Source organism: Pongo pygmaeus, chromosome 16 (genome assembly GCF_028885625.2).
Source record: "Pongo pygmaeus isolate AG05252 chromosome 16, NHGRI_mPonPyg2-v2.0_pri, whole genome shotgun sequence".
Taxonomy (NCBI): Eukaryota; Metazoa; Chordata; class Mammalia; order Primates; family Hominidae; genus Pongo; species Pongo pygmaeus.
Window position 1 is genome coordinate 96,948,797 of NC_072389.2, and position 21,650 is coordinate 96,970,446.

At 42.5% G+C, this 21,650-nt stretch overlaps 1 protein-coding gene across 5 annotated transcripts in view; it reads left to right on the plus strand.

Annotated features, from left to right (window-relative positions):
• Positions 1-11,859, plus strand: part of SV2B (synaptic vesicle glycoprotein 2B) — a 193,103-nt gene extending 181,244 nt beyond the window's left edge. For all 5 annotated transcript variants that reach the window (XM_054451622.2, XM_054451625.1, XM_054451626.2 and 2 more), the window contains 4 exons: positions 352-485; positions 2,752-2,952; positions 8,285-8,444; positions 10,029-11,859. In XM_054451622.2, coding sequence (XP_054307597.1) covers positions 352-485; positions 2,752-2,952; positions 8,285-8,444; positions 10,029-10,212 — 679 coding nt within the window. In that variant the 3' untranslated portion in view covers positions 10,213-11,859. The remainder of the gene's footprint in view (positions 1-351; positions 486-2,751; positions 2,953-8,284; positions 8,445-10,028) is intronic.
• The last annotated feature ends 9,791 nt before the right edge of the window (positions 11,860-21,650 follow it).

Consider the following 21,650-nt stretch of genomic DNA (forward strand, 5'->3'; position numbering starts at 1 on the left):
GTGTCTTAAAAATATCTCAGAAAGTGAGATGTTATTAATATTTAAATTTCACACTGTTTCACATTTCTGTGATTCTGACTTAGAAGGTCCGTGGACCTGCCTTTGAAAACCACCAGGTTGGTGCATAGCGCTCCGTATGCACCTACGCTAGACACTGGCTTCCAGGTCCTGAAGCCCTTCCCCACTAATAAACAAACAGCTAAGAAGTGGGGAAGTAGTCTGGGTTGAAAATAATGCTCTGGCACCTTTTGCTTGCAGATCTCCTTTTTCTGCCTTGCTGTGTTTTCCTTTTTGGTCTTAAGTCTCTTTTTTTCTCAGATGAATCACTCAAGGGTCAACCTCTTCCCACAGGTTCACAAGAATGTACTTTAAACATGTACTCTTTGAGGACACATTCTTTGACGAGTGCTATTTTGAAGATGTAACATCAACAGATACCTACTTCAAAAATTGTACCATTGAATCAACCATCTTTTACAACACAGGTGGGTAAGAACACTGACAGACTGAATAGACTGTAACAAGAGACAACTAGTGTTGTCCAAGAATCAAAATGATCAGGCATAAACTTCAGGAGTAGGAAAGTATTCACAGATACAAATGCCAAGCCTTGGTGGGGAAATGGATTTTAGCCCCAGGCATGGCACAAATTAGGTGCACAGCCTTTGCTAAGGCATTTAATGTATCTGTGTCTCAGTTTTATCACAAATGAAATGGAAACAAAAGTTCTAGCCAAATGTCCTCATCTCAGTGAGGCTGATGCTATACACGAAGGGACTTTGGTATGAACAAAGGATGACACAAATAACAACTAGTATTCCAGGAGGGCTGCATTTTATGCATGGAATGCATTCTTGAAGACCTTGCACAATTTGAAACTTGCAAAATGTAAAACTCATGTTCTCACAATAATAAATGAAAAGGGAAAATTACATCTGTTCACATTTTGTGCATAAAATGAAATATAAAGACTATTTTAAAATCATACTATTTCAGATTTCTGTGATTTAAAAAGTCCCAAAATTCGACCACTACACCACTTCTTGTTACTTTTACTACCCTCATCATAAATTAATAACATACCAAGTGAAGTCTGGGTATAAGGAAACCAACTGAGCTTCATTAGGGGGCTTTACCTACATTGTCTCAAGGGAGAAATGTACTATTTTTTTTTTTATCCTTCTTTTATAGCTAAGGAAACTGAGTTAAGGAAATCAAGACTTAAGTAACTTGCTCAGGGCCATGGTTAGCAAGTGGAGGGAGTTTGGATTCATTCCTCAATTGTTTGGCTCTGAAGCCTGCAATCTTTCCACGGAACTATTTGCATTATGTCCAGATCTATGCTTTATTCTTGGCATCAGCAGCAAGGGATAGTTTATATAAGCAGCAAGGGATAGTTTATATAAGAACATCTTTTTCCTCTATGATATCAGCCTCAAGAGCTTCAATATCTGGTCTCTAAATATTCTGGAGTCTCTTAATCATTCATTCTGGCACTAACCTTCCTGAATTTCCTTTTAGACTGATCTTGAAACAATAATGAGTTCCAGAAATTTAACAAGTGTCATTAAAAACTGGCATATCGTTTTATGATTTCAAGTCTGAATGATGCCTCCTCATTTGAATACTCTTATGGAGATTCTTGCAAACATGTGTAGTCAGGAAATGTCAGAGCTGGGAGAAGCAGTAGAGATGATCAAGTGTATTCTTCCAATTTTGTAGATTTTGTAGGTAGAGCCTCAGGGAGGTTAAAGAGGGTCAACAGCAGGGCCAGCTCCCCAAATGCAGGTTTCTAGGGAGCCTGTCTAGTACTTTTTCTGTCAGAACAGCTGATCTTAGAAGGTGTCAGAAGACTTGCAAACTGGTTCCAATGCAAATGGCTTTTATTTTTTAAGAATGTTCAGGTTTTGGCACAGACTACAGCATGGGCTCTGGAGTGATCGGCTCCATCTGGAACCAACTCTCTTGTGTTCTGCTCCCCTATGCCAGGTAGCTTCCAAGGAGGCCTAGCTGCCGTGGCCCTCAGTGTCTCAGTGTCGCCTGATGGGTGCGAACAGGACTGTTATCCAGCTGGAGAGATGATTTTTTTGTTTTTTAAAGACAAGATCTCCCTCTTTTGCCCAGGCTGGAGTGCAGTGGCATGACCGTGGCTCAGTGTAGCCTTGACCTCCTGGGCTCAAGTGATCCTCCTGCCTCAGGTGCCAGAGTAGCTGGGACTAACTACAGGCACACACCACCCCACCTAGCTAATTTAAAACAAAAATTTATTATTTTTTTTTTGTAGAGATAAGGTCTCATTATGTTGCCCAGGCTAGTCCTGAACTCCTCAGCTCAAGTCACCCTCCTACCTCGGCCTCCTATTTTTGTAGAGATAAGGTCTCATTATGTTGCCCAGGCTAGTCCTGAACTCCTCAGCTCAAGTCACCCTCCTACCTCGGCCTCCTAAAATGCTGGGATTACAGATGTGAGCCACTACACCTGGATGAGAGGATGCATTTTTAAGTCTCTCAATGTTAGTTTAATTTCTGCTTGCTTTTAGGAACTTGAACGGGTCATTACATTTTTGGAAGTTTCTCTGTTCATCCATACCTTGATGACATGGCCACATATTACCTTGACTTTGAGGCTGTCTGACTGGCAAAGGCTGGCACAGCCTGCCTACAGGAGGGGGCAGACTTCATCCCTGCCTCTGCCTTTCTCTCTCCAGCTCCCTTCCACTTACATGAACCGAAGGTTTCTTTCTCTCCCCAGACCTCTATGAGCATAAGTTCATCAACTGTCGGTTTATCAACTCCACCTTCCTGGAGCAGAAGGAGGGCTGCCACATGGACTTGGAGCAAGATAATGACTTCCTGATTTACCTCGTCAGCTTCCTGGGCAGCCTGTCTGTCTTACCTGGGAACATCATTTCTGCCCTGCTCATGGATAGAATCGGAAGGCTCAAGATGATTGGTGAGTTGTCAGCAGGGTCACTCCTGGCTTCCAACGCCCTGGGGTAGTGACTTTCAAGTGTATTAAAACAGGGAAATTTTCCCTTTTATTAAATAATTCTTGCACAATAAACCCAACAAGTAAGATTGCACCCGGGGCTATAGAGCCAAGGATGTGTGCCTATAGAAAACTCCAGGGCTCCTGGGAAATAGTCAAGAATCTTTGGTCTAGGCGAGGGACTTTTGTTCATTTCCTGACAGAGAAATTCTGTGACAGTCATTTAATCTATTAGCACTTCAATAAGGGTAGTAATAATATCCACCCTGCCTCTTCATCAGATTATTGTCAGAAAAATATATAAAATGCTCCTGGGTGATGGTTTGATGTTTGAAGATAAATTGTATTACTTTTATTGTTTAATAGCAATACCACTTTAGGCTTTGGAGTTGGACAGAGTCATGTTGAAATCCTATCACTGAAAGGCTGTTTGACCTTGAATGTGTTCCTTTACTTCTCTGGACCTCAGTTTCCTTATTTATAAGAGAATGATTTCCACGTCTAGTTGGTAGGGTTTTGTGAGAATTCAACATAAGGTACCTGTAATATGTGGCACATCGTAGGTTCTCAAAAATGGTGGCTATATTCATGTATGCCTTGCCTTATTCCATTGGGACTTGCAGCAATTTATTACAGAAACACATGCCATGAATGGTAAACAAGAAGCAAAATGTACACACTGAGGACCAGGGGAGGACCAGGGAAAATGTACATTAGAATGTAAATCAAGGCCAGGGGTGGGGAAGTGGACAACACATTATTAATAAACATGCCATTAGGGACCTGCCTTAGGGATGTCGTTGATTAGGAAAGTTAATACGAAGCTTCCTAGCAGCAACGTGCAAAAGGAAACACAGTAAATCATAAAGTCATTTTGTTGGAGAAGAGAAAATTGATCAGGTCTTCATGGGAAGGAATTCTTTTCCTGGGATTTGGCTCATACTGAATATCACTGTTATAAATAGTAGCATGCATATTCAGCGTGGTGAGCGTGAGAAGTGCCTGTGACTTCAGCTTTTTAATCTTGTGGTGAGGGTGGAGTCATCTCTTAGATATGGCAGACTTCGTGCTCTCCTCTGTTAGAGGCAGTGCCTGGTTAGTCCTGAGGCCCTATGGGGGAAGAGACAATGGCTTACTTGTTTCCGTAACCCCTGTGTCCAGTGCAGTGCCTGCAGTAGAGTTGACATTCAGCAATGCTGCTGAACTGATCAGAACGGATGAAGATGGCCTCTTTCCTAGGTTAGCCCCAAACACCAAGCTTTCAGCAGAAGACACTACAGGTTGGCATCTTAAAAAAACTTTGGCTGGAAGTCAGGTGGCTCCATCTCTGCCAAGATTAGCTTTATGTGTTGACCCAAGTTCCTTTACTTCTTGGAGCTTCCATTTTCATTGTTAAAATAATACCTCTGTTTGCCTCAATAAGATAAAGGGTGTGAGAGCAGACATGTGACACTTCTGCCATTTTTCACCAGCCTATGAGTCCCAGAGTTTACCAGTGGAGTCTCTGGTCTGTTCATGAAGCAGCTGAGGAAGTTCTGGGGGAGGCAGGGTTATAAGGCTGGGCTGGGTGCCCATGTTGACGAGAACAGCCCACCACCTAAGGACCTGCCACATGCTCCCTCACAGAAGTGGGGTGGGGGTGTGCCTGGGCACAGGGGCAGGCGGGACGGTGAGACAACAGACATCCTTTCCCTCACAACTGAAGCCCTTCGTATCATCGTGTCTACATCCGAGATCAAAACAATTCCTATAATGCTAAATAAAGGCATGCTCTCGAATGAGAGATCTAGAACTAATATTTAATCATTCTTTATAGCCTCCTGTCTTGTGAATGTCTCTGTTTTGTTTCTGAGCTAGAGGCAAGCTTGTTAAGAGCTCAGACAGAGCCTTCTTTGTCTCTCTACCCTTCAGTCTTTAGTAAAAGGCCTACATGCAGTGGGTTGACTGTGACATTGGCAAGTGCATGGTAAAGACAAGGTGCTCAGTTAATACCTATTTCACTAGGATATGGGATGTGGCGGAACCACTTTGAAATAGCCCTATCCCCACCTCTCAGACCAACCCTGCTAGAAAATCTGCAAGCACATTTTTGTTCTGCTTAATCTGCTAGGCTCTTTGTAGTGTGCAAGTCGTTTCTTGTTATCAGAGGAGTAGAAGTTTTCCTGATTAGGCTGCTACCCACTCGTTTATTCATTCAATAACATTTATTTATGCAGTAGTTATCCTCTCAAGGCTGTGTGGGAGTCAATGGGAATGCAGCAGTAATTGAGACAGACAGTATCCCTGTGCTTAAGGCGCAAATGATCTATTGGGAGAGGCAGACTTCAATTAGAAATTTCATTTACCTAAACACTATGACATGCTTATTATTATTGAATATTATTATTATTGAATATTATGAATATTGAACATGTGTTCAATATTAACACATTGAACCCTCACAATAACCCTATGAGGTAGGCACTATTTTAATCAACATTTTAGAGATGGGGACAGTGAGACAGCTCACAGGTGAAGCAACTCACTCACGGTCACACAGGTAGTAAATAAGCCAGCATTTGCACCCAGGCCTCCCAATTACCAGAGGAATAAGAATTATGGAAGTGGAAGTACACTGGGCCCTGGGGACTTACAGCAGGAACACCTAACAGAGTTGAAGGATCAGGGAAGGCCTCCCTGACTATTAGCTGATTTGTCAGATGATCATGTTTTGCTGTTATCAAGTGTTTGCCAGCATTTACTGTAAGCCAAGCCCTGTGGCTGGCCCCTCTGAGGGATGCGTGCATGTAGAGGGGATTGTCCACAGAGCACTTGGGGTCCTGTAGATGCCAGTTTCCGCTGTTCTAGTTTTCTCCTAGCTTTTGGAAAAAGGTTACCAGGCACCTGCTCACAGCCCTACCACTTCCCAGAGTGGGCAGAATCCAGTTGGACAGTTATCATTTCCTAGTTCATCAGCAAGGATTGGCACTAGTCTTGCAGCCCCAGGTCTGAGGGTGACACTCCGGGCCGAGGACCATCCCTGGGGAGGTGTTTCTTATTGAGGCCAGGTCAGCCTCTGGCTTCTTGCCAACTGGAATACCTTCCTCCCACAGGGCCCTGGTGCCTGGTGGGGCACTTGTGCCCTGTGTCCTAGTTGGTTCTTTGAGACCTGCTTCCTTCGCACCTTTCTGCTCACCCTATTTCCACCTCATCGCCAGTCACTTTCCTAGTCTGCAACCTGTTTTCCCATGTTCTGCATCCACCTTGGACTTGGAGCTTGCATCCCAAGGTCCTCCGGGCTGAACTTACTGGAATTGGGCAGCATTTGACAGTCTTCTTTGGATGGGATCTCCTATCATCAGCTCTATAAGGGCTGTGCTGCTCATTTTCTGTTCACTCCCATCCCCACCCCAGAGATCTGAGCTGCACTTCTCTGCCCTGATGGGAGCCCTGTGAGGCTAACCTTATGGACTGCATACTTAGATTCCTGGAGGGGAAAAGGGATTCACCCCAGATAGTTCTAGTGAGGAAACTTTACTTATAGGGCTTTTAGAGGTGTGGACAGGGTTATGGAAACAAATAAGGCAGGTGAGGCACCCAGACACTAGCAAAAGTGAGAAGCAGTCACCACCTCTATGGCTGTGAGGATGAGGGGGGATAATTGCACTCACGGAGCTCCATGGGGGCTGGAGCCATAGAGCAAAAGCTACCTGGGAGGAACTGGGGTCTTGGAGGGATGCAGCCATTGCCAGAAAAGGCCTTCTACCCCAGGGGAGGAGTTGGGGAGAGGTACTCCGGCCACTTTCCCCTCCCAACTGATAAGAAAGTGCATGGGGTTAGCGTGTAGAGGGTATGTACAGAGCCCATGTACAGAGTACAGAGGATAGCGCAGGGCTGAGAAGGGCAGGTCAGATCTCTGGGGTGGGGATTCGGGTAAATGGGGAATAGTACCACCTTTCTTCAGGTTTCCCTTCAATAGCCCATGTACAGGTGTGTTCTCACCAGGTTATAAGCTCCACGAGAATGGATGTTTTTAAAAAATTATTTTTTTATTTTTAATGGATACATTATAATTGTATATTTTGATGGGGTCCAATGTGATATTTTCATGCATATATACGATGTGGAATGATTAAGTCAAGCTAATTAACGTATCCATCATCACACATATGTACGTTTTGTGGTGAGAATATTTGAAATTTTCTCTCTTACCAATTTTGAAATATACAATACATTGTTAGTAACTGTAGTCACCATGCTGTGTAGTAGATCTCAAAAAGTGAGATGATGCAGATGTTTCTGTGCCTGGTTTACCCCATGGACTATATCTAGCATCCTGCCATCCACGTTCATCCATGTTGTCATAAATGGCAGAATTCCTTTCTTTTCTTTTCCTTCCTCTCTCTCTCTTTCTTCTTTCTTTCCCTCTCTCTCTCCTTCCTCCCTCCCTTCCTTCCTTCCTTTCTTCCTTCTTTTTCTCTTTCTTCTTTTTTTGACAGTGTCTTGCTCTGTCACCCAGGCTAGAGTGCAGTGGCGCCATCTTGGCTCACTGCAACCTCTGCCTCCCAGCTTCAAATAATTCTTGTGCCTCAGCCTCCCAAGTAGCTGGTATTACAGGTGTGCACCACTGAGTCTGGCTACTTTTTGTATTTTTCGTAGAGACAGGGTTTCATCTTGTTGGTCAGGCTGGTCTCGAACTCCTGACCTCAAGTGATCCACCCACCTTGGCCTCCCGAAGTGCTGGGATTACAGGCCAGAATTCCTTTCTTTGTAATGTGTGAATAGTATCCCATTGTGTATGTAAACCACATTTTCTTTATCCACTCATCTGTTGATGGCCACTTAGGTTGACTCCATATTTTGACTATTGTGAATATTGCTACATTGAACAAGAGGCACAGATCTCTTTGACATCCTGGTTTCAAATCAAGACTGAGGTTTTTGTTTTTGTTTTTTGGACAATACTGATGTAGCTCAAGCACCTAGAACAATGTCTGGTACATAATAGATTCTCAACAAATGCCCCTATCTGCTCCGTCCCATCACTCTGAGCTGGGCATCACCTTAGAGTGGTGACTTCAGAATGCTTCCTAAGTCTGGTGATCTGACCCACGCAAAGGGCTCTAATGCCATGACTGGGGTGCCATGTGAGGGTTCCAGCTGTGCTCCCTCTGTGTGGAGGATGAACCTAATACTTCAGGCAGCCTTGGCTTCAGGTGTACCAGTGAGGGTGGGAGATGGGGCGAGAACTGTGAGTGACAGCCACGTGCAAGACACAGGCCTCATGTTTCTTTTTGCCCTTGAACTCCCTCTGCAGGTGGCTCCATGCTAATCTCTGCAGTCTGCTGCTTCTTCCTGTTTTTTGGCAACAGCGAGTCTGCGATGATTGGCTGGCAGTGCCTGTTCTGTGGGACAAGCATTGCAGCCTGGAATGCTCTGGATGTGATCACAGTGGAGCTGTATCCCACCAACCAGAGGTCAGTTCTTCCCCGGGCTTTCCTCAGGGACTTATTTGGGCTTCTTTGGCCAGAAGTCTACCTGCTCCCTAAATCTGATGCTGTGCATGGCCATCGTGGTCCTTCTGCTATTCCATGAAACAAACGTCTCTTATGTTGAGCTTCTCCTGCATGGTGGATGGCATAGACCTGAAAGTTGGCAGACCAGGGCTTTGATAGGGTGGGAAGGATGGCAAGAAGCAAAGGATGGGAGCAAACTATGTCCAGGAGAAGGAAATAAGAGTGAAAAGTTGGCAAAACCATATGTGTCATGTAATCCACAAGAGAGAACAGACCTCCAAGGGGAGATAAGGCAAAAAAGTGAAGAGCTGGAATAGCACAGGATGGGGGCAATGAGAGAAATAAAGGTCAGGAGGCAGCATGAAGTCCAGGGAGTCTGCAGAGAACGTGGCAGGGAGGTCCAGGGGTTACTTTTATTTTGCACAGGTCGTATATGGGAGGAGGCCTCGTTTAAAGGCATAGGGTCAAGGCCATTACTTAGTAATTGTTTTTCTTCGTGGAGGGGGAATTGTGAATTTTAAGGATAGAAGATAAGAGGCCCTGTGGTAAAAAAGGAATGTGAAGTGGTAAGGAAGGTAGGTAAATGAAATTTTGCAAAAACCTTAATGATATTTCCAAAATTGGCGATGGAGGTATTGGGATATAGATAACTAAGGAAGAGCACACATGTCATATTTGGAGCCCCTCTCATTTGAATCAAAGAACTGCTAAGTTTTACACAAAATAGGAGGACAAATGATTATTATTTGAATATGATGTGATTTTACATTTAGGAAACCTAAGAGAATTAACTAATGAGACTACTATAGACAAAAAGACAATTTGGTCAGGTGGTCAGTAATAAAACTAAATTATGTATAGGTTTTAAAATATATCGAAAAAGTTAAAGATGCAATTGAAATCCGTTTAATAACAGCAGACATCATAAAATAATTAGGGATCAATTTGACAAGTGAAACACTCAAATGAAGAAAGCCATAAAGCTTTACTAAGAGATATAAAAAAAGACACATAAGAGAAGATAAATATATGCCAACTCAGTGATTTGGGAGGCAGAGGCCAAAGGATTGCTTGAAGGCAGGAGTTCAAGATCAGCTTGGGCAATACAGTGAGACCCCATCTCTACAGAATATATTAGAAAATTAGCCAGGCATAGTGGCATGTGCCTGTAGTCCTGGCTACACTTTCTGCTTTGCATACTTCTTCATCCTTTCAAGATTTCCATAGTAAGCGTGTAGTACCTATAAAAATTTTTTAAATAGATATCTTTGAAAAAAAAACAAAAAAGAAAAATACTTGAAGAAAATACTTCAAAATGTTAATAGAGGTGATTGTCTCTCGGTGAAGAGGTTAGGTATCCATGCATCTTTATATTATTCTGTATTTCCAAATTTGACTACAATGAGAATGTGTTATTTTTATATTTAGGAAAAAAAATTCCCTTGCACCCTCTTCCCCCTGCAATAAGGAAAAGAAAGAGCCCAGTCCTGTTCATCTAATGAGGTTCAGAATGTCAGAATTATTTCCATTCCTCTTCTTTTACAGAGCAACAGCCTTTGGCATTCTCAATGGATTATGCAAATTTGGCGCCATCCTGGGAAACACCATCTTTGCTTCTTTTGTTGGGATAACCAAAGTGGTCCCCATCCTTCTGGCTGCTGCTTCTCTGGTTGGGGGTGGCCTGATTGCCCTTCGACTGCCGGAAACTCGAGAACAGGTCCTGATGTGAACAACCTATGGGAAAAGGAAAGGTCGAGAGAATCTTGTCCAGGACACTAAAATGCATCCACACTTCCTGCCTATCACAGTCTGGAGGACACCTTGAATAGCACGGGAGGAGAAGTTGACTTTGTGACCCCTAGTTTAGGACCCACTTCAGCTGTCAATATGTTTGTAACTCAGGTGACTGATTTGGGGGTGCCCTGAGCCACCCTTAGAATCACAGAGCTGCGTGTTTAACTTCAGGTCTTCCCAGTCCAAGGCAGGGAGAGGATTCTCCAGTGAGTGCACACGCTATGCGAGGAGTAAGCATTTCTCTAAGTCAAGTGCAAGGACTTACTTGCATTTCAAAAGGAATTAGAGGGTAAGAAACACCCAAGCTCCTCCAGAAAGCTGCTTGGAGCCCAACAACTTAACAAGTCAACTTGGCTGGAAGTTAGAGTCATTATATGAAGATTGGGCTTGAAGTACAGGATACATATATTTTTGCATTTAAAAGTATCACCTATCATATTTTCCACTCGAAAATTGACATAGTAGCATTGAGGATACTCTCATCTAGAAAGCCAAATATTTGAGCAACATCTGTAGAGATCTACTTTTCTCCTATGTCTCCTAGGCTTTCCATGGTAATTAGGTGATACATTTAAGAAGGATATTTATTTCTGTTTTGCTCTATTCAAAGAAACGGAATGGGATAGTTATTCTGTAAACTAAGTTTGTATATAACTTTATTTGGGTTTAATTTCCACAACTGGTATCTGCAAATATTACCAGCATTTTAGCCATATTTTGGGAGAACTTGGTGTTTGAGGTCCCAGGAAATGAGGTCTGATCAAATGAAATGCAAGCACAATTTCTTACAGCCATTTAACTTTCTGTTAGCACAATTTCTTACAGCCATTTAACTTTCTGTTGGGAGGATGCACTTAACAAACTCACACTGTGCAGTCCACTTAATCCAGGCACTTTTCTTTGTGCAGGTGTAGTGAGTAGTTACTTCTCTCTCTTACACAGATGACTTGTGAAACTCAAGCTCGCCATCTTCAGTGCTGGCATTTTACTTTGCCACTACCCAAAAACAACGTGAGATGTGTTCGGTGGCTTCTGGTACTCTTTGTAGGCAAGAATCAAACAACATGGGGACTGAGGGAGGGATGGGGAAGTGTAGCCACAGTTCTTCCAAATGTAAATACTTTTTGTTTGTTCTAGTGGTAAAATGCAAATGCAATCCATATTTGTTAGGATGGTCAGGTCTCATGAGAAATCTATGCTATGTGTCCAGGGCTTTTGAAACAGAGTCCGTTGGAGTGGGAGTTAGGGAGTGTAGTGGATGCCAAATATGTTTTTCTTCAGTGCTTACGAGAACTGTTTCCTGAAGTCCAGCTTTGAACATAAACAGGGGTGTGGGTTGGGGGAGGAGCCTAAGACAAACCTCTCTGACGAAGGTCAGCAATAGACTGAAGTCTTGACTGCGTGGAAGAGGAACAACATCAGAACTGTCTGACAATGGAGGGGACAGTGAGCTATGCACAACCACCAGCGGAGGTGAACTTGAACCTGCCCAGGCCGGATGAACATCAGCCTGCAAGAACTAGTTCTTTGAGTTGATTTGCAGTGCTCTCAATGGGCAGGTGCCATATTTTCCCTGGCAGAGATCTCCAAAAATTTCAAACAGAATAATAATGGCTGTATCGAGTGTTTTCTCAGTATTGGAGAAATGCTTAGGTCCTATGATAGCTTCGGGACATCTTTGTGTAGTTTTCCTCAATTAACGGGTTGGTAGGGGTAAATCTTATGACACCTTTCCACCGTCGATTTGAGATGAGTTTTAATGGTTAAAATGTTTACTTTCCTTCTGTCAACCCTCACCTTTTTATTTACACCCCTCCCTTTTTTTCTGTACAGGGCGAGAAGACATATCGACTCTGACTGGACACCCTGATTCCTCGAAATATATATACCACTGTGTATTAATCTTTCTCTCAGTGTTTTATAGGAGTACTAACATAATGCTGTGTCAATAATGAAAGGCTTGATGTAATATAGCTGTAATTTACTTTCCATATGAATACAGTGGCTAGATTCATAAAAGAGAATTGCGTGAGTCTGGGATTACCACATCTAAAACATTATTCTTTAATGGGATAATACAATTCATTGAGCAGCTACCACTTAAAAAATTTGCAGGACAGTTAGAGCCTGCATTTCTAGTTAAGATGGATCTTGTAAATTTAAAATTGGATTAACTTTTGAGTGCTGGGGTGGCTGCAATAATTTGGGGGCTAACTCCATTTGGTTTCCAAGCTCTCACTTCTGCATTATCTTTACGGCTCTTTAAACCAGCCACCCAGCCAATCAAGGGCAATTCCCATCTCATCCATCACTCAGGTCTTTGTAAAGGGTGCAGCCAAGCTCTGCAGACTTTTCTCATGAAGGATTGTCTAGCCTGAGTACCTGGCTACTTCTTAAATGCTGTCACTCCTGCTGAGATAAATGCGTCTTTAAAAATAGTCTCTGTGGCAGGTCACTGGGGGATAATGTACAGCATTCTGGCCATCCACTTCTTTTTCACTTCATGTTCTACCCCAAGAGACTCCCGATGTCGGCTGTGGAGGGTTAAAGGGATGAGGCTGTCCTTTGTTTAGCAAATCTGTTCACGGTTCATGATGGTGTATTTTATGATGCCCAGCTTGGAAATAGTTGCTTTCCATAGTCTCAACTGTATTGTGTCATCTCCTGATGCTGATTTTTGATCTTTTGTTTTATTAAAAATAATTAGTGAAAGAGGTGTGCCTGTCTGTGAAGTTTGTAGTACACTATCCTGAGGTCATGTAACAACCCCCAACCCAGCGTTCCCTGCTACCTCGTGTTAGTTCATTAAAACTAAATAATAAAAATAACTGTAAGAAAACCTTAAGAACTGGGGTTAGAGATTATTTTCAGGCACTAAGGTCTCTTCGGTATTCCTAAATTGATTGAATCCGCTGGGAGAAACATCGAGAATCGCTTCCTTCAACTTTTATTTTGCAACCTGGGGACCTTGAAAGGTTAAACGATGTGGCCCAGGTTACATGTAATGTGAGCAGTGGGTGACAAGGCCTAAGGTGATGCTCTCGTGACAGTTCTGGGGAAGCCTGCAGTTTGGGCCATGGGACAACGTGACAAATACTCTCCATTCCCTGAGACCCTTCATTGACTATTCCCTTGGTGGCTTTACTAGAATGAGAGGAAGCATCAGTTTAAACATAAGAAGATTAGTATTTATCCATCCATTTATTCATTCAGCAAATCCTTATTGAGCCCTGACCGTGGGCCAGTCCCTGTGCCAAGCTCTGGGGACATAGTGATGAAAAAACTGGCCACAGTTTCTGCCTCCTGCCTCATTCCACTTACAGTGAGTGGGCAAGATGGATATTAAATTGGCCATAAACACCGAGTACGATGACCTTACAATCCGCAAAATGCACCTTTCATGTGTAAAAGGATTGCTACTACTTTCCTTGTCAGCTGTGGATTTCCAAGTGTGGTGGCTCCTTCCTATTTTTTTTTTCTTTGAGGAGTGTACCAGTTTTTTATCTTTATAAACCAGGTGAGGGAAATAATGCACTTGCCCATTTTCTACAGACCGAATAGATTTTTACCTAATCAGTTTTACAGAAAGTGTTACATGGAAGAAGAGAGAGGGGCCAGGAATGCAAGAGGGACATTGGCAAGTGGGGTAAGAATCCCAGTAGCCCTGGGAAAAGTGTCTCCACTTCCACATCTGGCTTTTCTAGGAGGCATCTGTGCTAACTGACCTGGGATTATGTTGGATGGCATAAGACTGAAAATTCAAAGAAACCAATTTATAATAAGTTTATAGTAAGTTAAAGGTTTATTTTATTCTCATGTGAAGGGAATCTGGAGGAAGGAAACCCAGGGCTGGAGTGGCTGCCTTCTGATCATTGGGAGCACACTCCTTCTGCCTTCAGACTCCTTGATTTTTAGTGCACAGTTTCCATCACTGAGGCTGCCTCATGGGCTGAGATGGCTGTTGAAGCACTGATCCTCGCATCCACAATTCAGGCAGGAAGCAGAAGGAAGGGCAATGGGCAAAGGGGCTGTGCCTTGCAGCCGAGCCAGCCTCCCTTTGCTGCAGAGGAGGCAGGGAAATGCGGTATTTACTGGGAACATTGCCACCCCTCCTCCAAATTGAGGGTCTTGGCTCAAAGGACAAAAGCCGGAAAGGATAGGTGGATCAGTGCTTCTTAAACTTTTGCACATCAGAATCACCCAAAAAGATGTTAAAACTCACTCTTCAGGGCCCCATCCCCAGAGATTCGGATTCAGTAAATCTGGGGTGGGGTCTGAAGAATCTGCATTTTTTAACAAACTCCCAGGTGACATAGATGGCATCAATTCTCAAGCCATATTTTGAGTAGCACTGACACTCTTCCAATAGGTGGTACTTTGATTTGTCGGGGAAGTTCTATTGCTCTGATAACTTAAAACCAACGCAACCAGAAGCTCACAAAAACTAGCAGCCCGTGAAAAATGATCACCATTTTCCTAGAGCTCCGAGACAACTAGTGGTAGTGCAACAGCAACCCAAAAATGTCAATGAAAATATTTCCTTCCCCAGAAACTGCTTGGTTTCACTCATGTCCTGTCCTTATGGGCCTGTGTCTGGTTGCAGGGCTTGAAGTATTTTGGAAGCTCAGCAGAGGTTGAACCCTTTCCCCTGGGGGTTGGTGATCTTTGTTTTGGCCATTTCCATCTGGTGAAGATTTTCATAGACAAATATGCTTGTGGCATCTTGTAATTCATTGTGCCATCTTGTAATTCATTGTGCCTTATGATGGGCCTCTGATTCTATAAGCTTCCCCCTAGCTAGGGATGCACGGGGGTGATCAAGACATGACTAGATGTGAACCTGACCTGCTGACAGTCCACCTGAACTTGCCTGGAAATGTCTCTTGAAAAGGATGAAAAGCTTCCTCCTTTAGACAAGGAAGACAGAGTGGGGTAAATTTCTCTACATAGATCTCATTCGAAAACAAATTTACAGAATGCAGAATGGCTACTGTGTGTCTTGTTCTATGCTAGGTCTCTCTCTCTCTAAGTGGACTTTGACCCTGTCCAAAACATTGTGCTTTTGCGTGTAGCTGTGTCACATTTAGGCCCAGCCCTAAGAACAGTTTGGAAATAAATCACATAGAGCCTTTGATTGTGAGGCAAGCTTAAAGTACATTTTGTTTGATTTGCAGAGGCATGGTGAGGAATTTATATGCATGGCTGTTGTGGCAGCAGAGAGATTTCCAAAAAGATGAATGATGAAATGAAACAGAATGAAGCTATCTCACAAATGTTAAATGGAGAAATAAAAGTTGTTATAGTCATTGCTAATTACAGAATGAGCAAGAGATTTATTTAGTAGGACCATATTATGCCCCCCGGAAGGTTCAGTTTATGAGCTGGAGCACAAGGATTTACTGTCATTTCACTTGAAAACACACATTTAGCTGTCCATTTACCTTTAGTCCTACAGGCTTAAAATACTTTAAAATTTCAGAGACCATTAATATGTATTCCTTTAGAAAGCAAAAATCTTTCAGAAGCTGTCCTCTGCCAAAGTTAATGTGGTCACCCCATTTGATGATTTTGCTAGGTAGGGAGGTTTATTTAATCACAGCTACTGTCACTCAGGAGGATGAGCCATTCAAAAACGGTGGCCCTGTCCTCCACTTCTTACCTACCATATATAATCTCAGTAATTCAGATTTCTCTAAATCAGCATTAGTGATCATTTCAATAGGGTATGAACAAAAGGCCTATAAAAATAGCTTTCCAGCTCGCCACCAAAAATGCAAAAATGACAAGTATGTTAGGTAATGCATGTGCTAAATAGCTTGATTTAGTCACTCTAAAATGTGGGTGTGTATATATACATACATATATATATATACATACATACATATATATACACACACACATTATGTTGTACATGATAAATATATAGAAATTTTACTTGTCAATTAAAACTATAAATAAAGTGGCTTTCCAGAAAAATTAGATATTGGACTCTATCAATCACAAAGGAATTGCGTAAAAATACTTACAAACATAACTATAAGCAATTGATGAGCAAATTACAAATGACTGTTTTTTATTAAAGTATTCCTCCAAAAGAATGGCAAAGCAAATTTCATAGACACCCAAAATACTGAAAGTGACAAAACAATACTTCTTTAAAATGTATTTTATGATATATTTATTGATAATCTAATGGTTTTAAGAAGGATAATTTTCCAAAACCTAAATGCTACATATTTTACAGTGGAAATATCAACCTTATCATGAGCTAAAGATTTGCAATCAGAACATTGGTAGAGTGCATTGCTGAGTTATAACAAGTGTCTCAGGACAAGGATATTTTGTAGGTATCCTTAAATATATAGATGCATACCAGTAGGTTTAATAGATGATTTCTGAAAGGTAGCCCAACTTTTTATTTCATTATTTTTATTTTTATTTTTTTGAGACAGAGTCTCACTCTGTCATCTAGGCTGGAGTGCAGTGGTGCGACCTTGGCTTGCTGCAACCTCCACCTCCCAGGTTCAAGCGATTCTCTCACCTCAGCCTCCCAAGTTGCTGGGATTACAGGCATGCGCCACCATGCCTGGCTAATTTTTGTATTTTTAGTAGAGACGGGGTTTCACCATGTTGGCCAGGCTTGTCTCGAACTCCTGGCCTCAAGTGATCTGCCCGCCTCAGCCTCCCAAAGTGCTGGGATTACAAATGTGAGCCACTGTGCCTGGTCCCAACTTTTTAAAATTAAATTTTGGAGAAGTTCATGGAGATATTTTTGACATATAAAAATAGAAAAAAAACCATCCGTAGTGTGTGCATATATACACAGAAGTTTTGGTTTAATATACTTGCCATGCATTAGTCAGTTTTGATTCAGGTTACATAAGGGATAAAATATAAAAAGACATTTTAAAGTTTGAAATATGTGCTAAGTAGTTAGAGATTTGGCAGTTTTGCCACATTTCAAATCGGCCAAACATTAAAATAACTTATCCATGAATTTCAGGTTTCAAGGAAGGAGGAATATCTAAGACTATTTTTTTTGCATGAGATTTGGTCTCAGCTTTTTGGTCCATCTGAATCCTGGAGGTCCCCGACTCTACCAGACCAAAAGGGTGTCTCTATTTTTTGTTGTTACTTCTCTGTTCTTGATGTAATGAGTTAAGTAGATGAAAGAGATTAAGGTGCAGGGAAGGGCTCTTCAAAGTTTAATGGTTCAGCTTTCCATAGTGATTCATACTTGTGAATCTTTTTCCTCTTCTATTTCAAAGTAGCCAAAACTTGGAAAGTTCAAATTAATCTTTGGGCTCCAAAGAGCAATTCTGAAGGATTAACAGGTTTAATTCTCTCCAGTGGGAGGTGGCCTAGACAGGTGCCGGTTTTGGGGAGAGGCGAGAGTACCCAGATGTAGGTGACTATTCCTGTTCTTCCCTGAATGTCAGGCCAGTGGTCTCGAATTGTTCCCACAGCAACTGCTACAAAAGTGACTGTCTTAATCCTTTGAGTAGATGGGATACTTCTTCTAGCTTTTCAGAGGTGAGTTGTTGAGTAGTAATGTCCGCTACGACAACATGCTCCCGGAATGGTGGTTCCTAAGAGCAAAGTCAGTTAATACAATTTCTCCAGGTATCCAGCTATCTCCAGGTGTGCAGTCCTGTGAAGCACTCTAAGAACTGTAAAAAATATTTCATAGGTATAGAAGGCGTTTGTAATACTGTTGGTTCAAATGTGCTGACATATAGCCAGTGGAGGAAGATGTTTCTTTGGAAGCCTGCCATCTTTCTGTAACGCACCTTCAACCTGAGATGATTAAGAGTCATTACGTTTCCCAGTCCCATGTCATATTGACCAGTCCTGTGGTCCTATGGCTAAGCGGAGGACATGGCCACAAGCTGTGAGTCATGAAAAGGAGGGTGCAGGTGATAGGCAAAGGGACCCATTAGCCAGTTTACAATGACTGGCAACTGACCAGATAGAGCTTACCATATGTCCATGTAGAGTTGCTCATATTAGTCTGTAAATAATTCTATGCATAATGAATGCAGCTTCTGAATTATTAAACCGATGCTATAAATGTGAACTGACAAAATCCACTTTTGGTCTCTCTTCATATTTTTCGTGCTCTCATTTCTCTCTACCTTCAGGTGTTTTTCCATCTGACTGTCACTGGATAGTGGAATTGCTCTGATTACCGATGCCTTTTTTGTTCTTTGGTATATTAAAATAGTAGAAACAGTTGATCTGGTGATTGGTGAATACAGTTTAATCTTTAATACCTTGTGATCCAGATATTTAACAAACATACATGAAATTTACTAAATGACAAGCACTGTGATAAAGACTTTTAAAGCCTATCCCCTTTAAACTTCATAATAACCTAATGAATAAGTGTTATTTTCTTCCCTTTAGAAATGGGGAAACTGGAACACAGGAAAGTCACTTGCCAAAGGCCAAATAGCTACAGACTGAGTATTCCTTATCCCAAATGCTTGGGACAAGAAGTGTTCTGGATTTCCGGTTTTTAAAGATTTTGGGATATTGGCATTATACCTACCACTTGAGCATCCCAAGTCTGAACATTTGATATCTAAAATGCTCCAATGGGCATTTCCTTGGAGTACACGTTGGCGCTCAAAAAGTTTTGATTTTGGGAGCATTTCAGATTTTTGACTTTTGGATTTGGATTTGGAATGCTTAACCTGTTTTCAGAGTCAGAGCCAAGTTCTGAATGCTCATCACCTGGCATATAGTATGGTATAATCACCCCACCAAACTTCTTCCAAAAGAAGCCAGGGTCATCTGCTGCAGATGTTTCTGGGCCACTAGGCCAATATTAACCAAATTATTATAGACACCATCTTAATGTAGAGGATCCCACAAGACTGTGACCTAATAAAACCCTCATTTTCCCTGTGCAGTGTGACTAACACAGTATTTGATACATAGTAGGTCTCAATAGATGATAAATAGACAGATGAATGAGCACATGAGTTGAATGGTGAGGAGCAAGTGAAGTGTCATATTTAAAAGAGTTAATTATCAGATTGATTCAAATGCGGACTTAACACTGCAGCTGTAACTCTGGGTCCGGGTCTTGGTGGCTCCTGCTTTGCTGAGCTTTAAAACTTTAGTAACTGGATGATGGAGAGATCTGGGGGGTGCAGAGGAGGGACCTGGTTCTGGAGTGGTGATGCTGGTTGTCAGAGGGCTGAGGGTGGTGGCCTTTTGTTAACTGGTATGGAAGCATTTCAATATTTTAACAAGTATGGAAGTAACAACGTGAATTTGCCAAATAGAAATCTTGGAGGCCAGGTGCAGTGGTTCACACCTGTAATCCCAGCATTTTGGGAAGCCAAGGCAGGTGGATCACTTGAGGTCAGGAGTTCGAGACCAGTCTGGTCAACATTGTGAAACCCCATCTCTTCTAAAAATACAAAACTTAGCTGGGTGTGGTGGCACATGCCTGTGATCCCAGCTACTTGGGAGGCTAAGGCAGGAGAATCTCTTGAACCTGGGAGATGGAGGTTGCAGTGAGCTGAGATGGTATGTGAGTCTTGGTTGGACACAAGAAAATGCACTCCAGCCTGGGTGACACAGTGAGACTCCGTCTCAAAAAAAAAAAAAAAAAAACCTTAGAAGCCACAAGAAGTCAGCTCCAGTGCAATATCCTCACCTGATGATGTTTTCCAAGCTCCTACCAAGGCTGCTGAGACATATCACTGAAAAACTTTGTGGAGTTGGGTTTTGTTTCAACCAGGTATACTTTTTTGCTTTACTCCCATATCAACACTAGAGGGCAGTAGCTACCTTGAAGATGTAAACCAGGCTTCTCCAAGGTTGATGAGCCCTCTCTCCCTGCCTCTGCCAAGGGGAACCAACGGCTTCTGCGAAGCATGAGTATTGCCCCTCTGTTGTTTACGATGGGTCTGAATGTGGAGATGATTCCCGAAGGCATTTGCTGGAGGGCCAGGGATGTCCTTCAACCGTTGATAATATGCTTTTGTCTGAAAGATGGAAACCTTCCTATCAACTTTAGAGGAATTGTAGATTCAGCAATCATTTATTAAACATGGGTATGGGGACACCCTGTTCACCATCTTAGCAGATGACTGGCTTTTAACCCATGCTTATCTAATTAGGACTTCACTATTTACTGTTGCTAGTTAATTTTATATAGGCAAAAACCTCTTGGTGTCCCCTGGGAATCTGTAAGGACAATGTGCTATGAACAAGAATTCAGACGGGAGTGTTGGTTTGTGTATTCATAAGGTGTCTACTCAAAGATTGAACTCTTCCATACGTGGGGTGAAAGTTCCTGGCATTGACTGTATTAAATAGTCACTGTCCTAGCTGAACTCACAGGAGCAGATGTTTTCAGCACAACGGATCCATGCAAAGGCCGTAAAATATACCAAGAGAAGCTCAGTTTGGAAGCCCTGAAGTTCTTGGCTCCATCCTTCACTTCTGTGATCTAGTGAAAGGCTGTGAGAGCCTGTGCTGGTTGCTTAACCTCATTTTCCTTATCTTTAAAACAGAAGCGGCAGACACAATGGCTGTAGGGTCTCTCCAAGTTTTGATTTCTACAGTAAGAACAATATCACTTGGGAATGCACATAAAGCAAGACACAGAAATAGAATTTCCTGTATGTGAGTCTTGGTTGGTCACAAGAAAGGGAATGCATGCCCTGTGAGCTCTGTTTCGTTTGGAGACACTTGACAGGGTGCACCATGCTTTGATTACTCCTCACCAGTGGTTTCCACAGAGGGAGTGAGGGGCAGGTGATCTGCCAGTGTAATACGAAAGGCAATCTAGGTTCAAGCCTAGCTTAAAGGAAAAAGGAAAAGGAGGTATCCACAGGGAAAATGGAGTTAGTTTTATATTCAAATCTTACCTGAGATGCCAACAAAGTAATGACAGAAAACTGCATTTAGCTACATCAATGGAGGCTAAAAGAAGATAATCAGAGAGGCCAGGAAGCAACCTACTGCAGGAGGAGAGAGAGAGGGGAAGGGAGGGAGAGAGAGAAAGAGGGAGAGAGAGAAGGGGGGGAGAGAGAGAGAGAAAGAGATGAAGAGAGAGGGAGGGAAGGACAGAGAGAAAAAAAAGAGGGAGAGAGAGAAAAAGACAGAGAAAGGAGAGAGAGAGAGGGAGAGAGGAAGGGAGAAAGAGAGATGGAGAGAGAGAGAAAAAGTGAGAGAAAGAAGGAGGGAGGGAGAGGAAGGGAGAGGGAGACAAAAAGAGAGGGAGAGAGAGAAAAGAGAGAGGGAGAAAGAGAGAGAGACAAGGAGAGAGAAAAAGAGGGAGAGAGAGAAAAGAGAGAGGGAGAAAGAGAGAGAGACAAGGAGAGAGAAAAAGAGGGAGGAGGAAGGACGGGG